At 37.9% G+C, this 5,784-nt stretch overlaps 1 protein-coding gene across 1 annotated transcript; it reads right to left on the bottom strand.

The window, feature by feature from the left end:
• Positions 1-3,329: 3,329 nt before the first annotated feature.
• On the bottom strand, positions 3,330-5,192 carry LOC147619334 (fe(II)/2-oxoglutarate-dependent dioxygenase 4-like). The gene is made up of 4 exons (XM_086773436.1): positions 4,833-5,192; positions 4,379-4,611; positions 3,762-4,077; positions 3,330-3,593 (listed from the first exon to the last, which is right to left on the bottom strand). The coding sequence occupies exons 1-4, from the start codon at positions 5,067-5,069 to the stop codon at positions 3,330-3,332; spliced, it is 1,050 nt and encodes a 349-aa protein (XP_086629562.1). The 5' UTR covers positions 5,070-5,192.
• Between the last annotated feature and the right edge of the window lie 592 nt (positions 5,193-5,784).

The raw sequence follows: 5,784 nt of genomic DNA, 5'->3' as shown, positions 1-5,784 counted from the left end.
AAGAAGCAAATGTAGAGCATTAGAAACTCCCCTCTTGGAAGCAGTGGTATTTTTTATTTCCATCCTAGGCCTTGCCAATTATCTTCAAAATAAATAGCTGAACAATCCACTAACTCTTTTAGTATCCTTGTCCAAATCTCCTTCTACTAAAGGCACTTGGGTAAAAGAAGTGCCAAACTGGCAACTATGTGAGAGGTAGAGATGAAGAATGCCAAGGTCTCCTTCACATCTAGGAAGGCTAAGTCTATCCCAGGAAAGCCAGGCTAAGGCCTTTTTGTTAGAGCCAGCATTTCTCCATACAAAGTCTCTTCCAGGCCTTACAATCCTCTGCTAATGAATTTTTCCTAAATCTAACACTAGGCAAATATATCCCCAACATAACAGCATATATATTGTCATATATATACCTTCCCTTGATAAAGCCATGTTGTTTCTTAGATATGATGACTTGAAGTGCAGGAGTGAACCTGATGGCAATGGTTTTGGCCATAATTTTGTATATAAAATAACAGTTACCCTCTAGTGATTAAATCTATCACAAACATTTTGTTTGGGAATGATTTTCACCAACCTTTCCTTCAAGTCCTTATCCAAATTGCTTGTCCTACAGATTTTCAAAACAAATTCCTTTAGGGATTCTACAAATAAACCATCCCACCCAGGTGATTTCTCTCTTCCCATCTTTAAAAGGGCATCCCAACATTCCTCTATCTTAATGTTTCTCTCCATCCATCTAGCCCTATCCAATCTATTGCTAATTTGTTGTAGAAATTTGGCTTCATTTTTGAGTAATCCTCTTTGAGACTGAGGGTTATTAACTCAAAAACTCTACCCATTTTTTGGCTATTAACCTAATCCCCTCTATCTCTTAATCATTTTCATCCAAAACTCTCCCCATAATCTCCTTACCCCTCTTCCCCTCAGTCAACTTAAATAGATACCCATCTGACTTCCTTTTGTTATTAAAGGTTTTCCACTTGTTTCTAATTTCCTCCCTGCTACTACGTTTCTCATCTTCACTCCTCAACCCAGCTTGACATTTGAAATACCAAGTAGCCTCCTCATCAGTAAATCTCCCAATCTCCGTCTTTTTCTATAGAGTTTCTACAAGATCACACCATCTCCTTCTTTCCTGTCTTTTTTCCTCAACTCTCAATTTCCCAACCCCTCTAATTATATCCTGCATTGCATTGGAAAAAATCTTCCATGATTCTTGTATAGTGCCTCTCCTCTTGAGTCTCTCAATTGCATCTTCTGTTTGTCTAATAAATAGTTCATCCTTGAGTAATAAATTGTTTACCCTTAGTTTCCTAGTAGGAAACTTGTTTAACTCAGCTTCTTCACAACCCATTACGTGTTATCCCCATTTTAGAGGCATATGGTCATACAGTGCAGTACTAGAATCCACATTCAATTTGAGAGTGTGAGGAACCCACACATCTTGTTGACTGAAAAAGACCCTATCTAATCTTGAAGATGACCCAAAATATTCAAGACTAAAATAAGTATGCCCAAGATCCGATCCCCATTCACCCATATCCCACCCATCCCTTGAACCCATTCTCCCTCTCAGACCCTCCCACTTGATCTTCTACTATCCCATCAAAACAATTCTACCCCCACACCTATCCCTATGCTTCTCAACCATGTTAAAATACCCCTTAAGGATGGAATGACCCTGAATATTTAGGTTAACTATCCATTCCCACTTCTGACTTTATGATTATGAGCCCCATAAGCATTTATTACCCAAACTCTCTCCCCTTCTAGAAGTATTTCTACAACCAAAATTCTACCATTAGGATGATTAGCTATGATATTAGGTTTCAAACTGCTTTTAAAAATAGTCATAACTCCACTATACCCTCCATTCACACCCCCATACAACATCACTACCCAATCCTTAAATTTATCTTTCCTCAAAATTTTCGACCCATATAAATTATGCACTTGAATAGCCAAAATGGATAGACCCCACTCTTTGACTAAGCCCCAAAAAGCAGTGTTTTTCTTTTTATCTTTGATTCCCTTGACAATCCTCCCATGAGGGGATTGTTGTTTTTGGAGGAATTCTAATCGGTAAACGATGACCTTTCTTTAAAGTGTGTTCATGCATTCTTTGTACTCTTACGTGCAGGCTTCTCGACATTGCTTTTGGCAGGGATTGTTGAAGGACATGACACTATTAATGATGGTGTGCATGCAAACTAGTCAGGAAAATACCATCTTGACACTTCCACGAACACAAATTGATGCATTCACACAAATCCTCAACAAACGCATCATAGTATATGTGTGTGTGTGTGTGTGTGTACATACACACGTGCGTGGGCACACACACACACACACACACATATATGTATGTACATACATACATACACACACATGTATATAATATATATATGTATATATTTATGTACATATATACGTATATGTATATATGTAGGTATGTAGGTATATATGTGTATACGTGTGTGTGTGTGTATGTATATATATATATATACATACGAGTACACATATATATATACACTACATACATGCATACATATATGTAGGTATGTATGTATATATGTATTTTATATAAATTTATAAATATATATACACTACAAACATACATACATATATACATATGCACACACACACACACACACACACACACAAACACGAAGACGAGACACACACACCCACATCTATATTTACGTATATATGTAATGTGTAAGTATGTATATATTTACATATATGCATATATAGTACACATACACACACACACACACACACACACACACACACACACACACACATACATAGACATGTCTATATGTATGTATGTATATACATATACATGTAGACATATATATATGTGTGTGTGTGTGTGTGTGTGTGTGTGTGAGAGAGAGAGAGAGAGAGAGAGAGAGAGAGAGAGAGAGTCACTTCACTACTGATTTAAGTTCAAATTTAGGGGGTAAAGAGTGTTTCTTTTACATTGTTCCTTTGAAAAATTAGAGGAAAACTAACATAAACCTCTATGTTCTTTTTTTAACTATTTTACATAGAGAGGCTTCATGCTTTTGGCAATGTTTTTTTAACATTCTTACTTTCAAAAGATAGAGGAAAACCAACAAACATCTTTGTGATTATTTGTTTCATTTTTTACACAGAGAAAGGCTTGATGATTTTGACCATAATCTACTACCTATATAGGACAAAGGATGGCCTAACATAAACCTCTATATGATTATTTTTTTCCTATTTTACAAAGAGAAAGGCATGATGAGTTTGATACATAAAGTACTACCATGTGTACATTCATAAGACAATGGAATTCTTTGTTACTTGGGGGGAATGGATTGATGATCCCTACTAAATTCGAGATTGGACTTGCCATTTAGTCCTTTACTGAATCCATTCTTAAGATAGTCACTAAAAATAGTTTCTTTGTATGTAGTTGGACTTTCATCACTCACAAACTTGTCTAAAGGTCCCACCTTTTCATGCTCACTTGGACCATAGAAACAAGCAATGGACATTCTTGGCTTCTTTAGGTTTGTGACAACTCGATGTTCGACACTCTTATAGTGTCCATTTGTTAATATCTGTGAAAGAAGATAAGTATAAGAACATCATTACATCACAAATGTCTTGTTGTGTTAAAGTGGTTGTAATACATGCAATAGAATGCCATTCACCCACGTACAATATGTCTACAAAATCTTATTTAAGTGGCTTTCAATCTTTCTTGCATGGCATGCATCAAAACGTACCTCAATTTGGTCTCCCAAAAAGACAACAAATGAATTTGATATACAATTCACATCGATCCATTCATCTCCTTTTCTAACTTGCAATCCTGGCACTTCATCTTGCATCAAGATTGTGAGTGATCCCAAATCCGAGTGGGAACTCAACCCAAGTGTAAGCTCTGGCTCTGGACAAGCTGGGTAGTAATTGCATCCCATGGTTTGTCGATAAATATGCTTATAAAAGGCCTTGGCCTCCAATGCCAAACTTGCAAAAATTGCTCCACATAGGATGTGTGCAACGGTAGCCATTTGTTTATGAAAGTCTAATAAAGGGGCCCTGGGAGTATGAACAAATGATGATTCAACAACGTCCACCAAGGGAGTTCGGAAGACATTATAAAGGGCGTAATTGTAAGTACATATGATGATTCAACAACTTTAACGTGTAACATGATACAGGAACACCGACAAGGGGGTACAAGCCATAATAAGGAAACCTTCAAGACTCTTATATTGATCCTTGAAAATTCATTCACGTGAAAAATTAAGCTATCAAAATGGAATAGATGAAATGCTAAAGACAAGCTGTAACAATGTATATTGGAAGGGAGGATCTTTTTTTGTGTCCGAAAACTCACCTTAGAAAGTCTGGTAGCAGCTTGACATCCATGGTAGGGGAAGGTTTGAATCCTAAGGTGTCCTTCCACTCTCGAATCCTTTCGTGGGTAACAAAGCCGGTGACGAAGCTCAATGGACAAGATGGGTCTTCCGAGATTAATCGCATTTTGTCCTCGGTTGGCAATGCAAAGAAGTCGGCAACAGCACCCCAAAGTTGGCTTTGTAAGGCCGGCGCGACACCATGATTAATCACCTTATAATTACATCAAAATTTAATTCAAAAGTTGGTTTTCTAAGGTAGTCTCCTGCAGCTTACTGTTGCAGAATTTAATGCAAACGTTGGTTGTGCAAGGTTGGCTCTTTGATACTATGAAAGCAAGCTCCTGCAGCTTACCGTCACAGAAAGCCAATATTTTGGGCTCTTAATGAATGCAAAGTATGGGCAGTTACAGGGATACTGGGGCTTTTCAGTACCTGAAAAATGCCCCACTCGACGCAGGCGAGCCCAATTTCTTTGGTAATTTGGGCCCTGGCTTGTCCATGGAAGTTTGCAAGGTTAATAATTGGCACTTGAAGGGTGCAGTTAGCAGTCTCGGAGAGGCAAGGCCTCTCCTCGGGTGGGCGTATATACTGGGCAGGCACATGCCGAAGTCCCGAATCTACAAGCTCCTTGATGCTTCGAATCTGAGGTTGCTCTATATGTTCAACCATTGTGTGTGTGTGTGAGAGAGAGAGAGAGAGAGAAAGAGAGAGAGAGAGCGCGAAAGCGAGCCAGCTAAAAGGAAGGATTAATATGTGCGAGACACACAGCGTGTGAGAGAGGAACAGAAGCCATCTAGATACTTCAAATTTACACATGATGAATATCCTGCGTACGTTTAAATACTATGAACGGCTTTGTTCTTAATTGCATTAGTATTGGACATGTGCAAATAGACCTAATGAATTACTCGCGTACAAAAATCAATAAACAGTAGGATATAATTGGAGAACAAAGTGCTTCTGGAAAGGGTAGATATCATCTAGTATCAACCATTGTGTGTGTGTGTGTGAAAGAGAGAGAGAGAGAGAGAGAGAGAGAGAGGGAGAGCGAGCCAGCTAAAAGGAAGGATTAATATTTGCGAGACACAGAGCGTGTGAGAGAAGAACAGAAGCCATCCAGATACTTCAAATTTACACATGATGAATATCCTCAGTACGTTTAAATACTATGAACGGCTTTGTTCTTAATTGCATTAGTATTGGACATGTGCAAATAGACCTAACAAATTACTATGAACGGCTTTGTTCTTTATTGCATTAGTATTGGATATGTGCAAATAGACCTAATAAATTACTCGCGTACAAAAATCAATAAACAGTAGGATATAATTGGAGAACAAATGCTTCTAGAAAGGGTAGATATAAGATAGAGAAGCTTGAGAGC

The sequence above is a fragment of the Cibotium barometz genome, chromosome 33 (genome assembly GCF_041138505.1).
Source record: "Cibotium barometz isolate CiBa-2024 chromosome 33, ASM4113850v1, whole genome shotgun sequence".
NCBI lineage: Eukaryota > Viridiplantae > Streptophyta > Polypodiopsida > Cyatheales > Cibotiaceae > Cibotium > Cibotium barometz.
The sequence above is the reverse complement of the archived record's forward strand: the minus strand, read 5'-3'. Positions and strand labels throughout refer to the sequence as shown.

Bases quoted from the DNA above. Each gene is read 5' to 3' on its own strand.
- LOC147619334 (XM_086773436.1), bottom strand. From the start codon at position 5,069: ATGGTTGAACATATAGAGCAACCTCAGATTCGAAGCATCAAGGAGCTT. The intron at 4,612-4,832 runs GTACTGAAAAGC...TGTAATTATAAG, and splicing joins TCGAGTGGGGCATTTTTCAG to GTGATTAATCATGGTGTCGC. The intron at 4,078-4,378 runs GTGAGTTTTCGG...TCATACTCCCAG, and splicing joins CTGCTACCAGACTTTCTAAG to GGCCCCTTTATTAGACTTTC.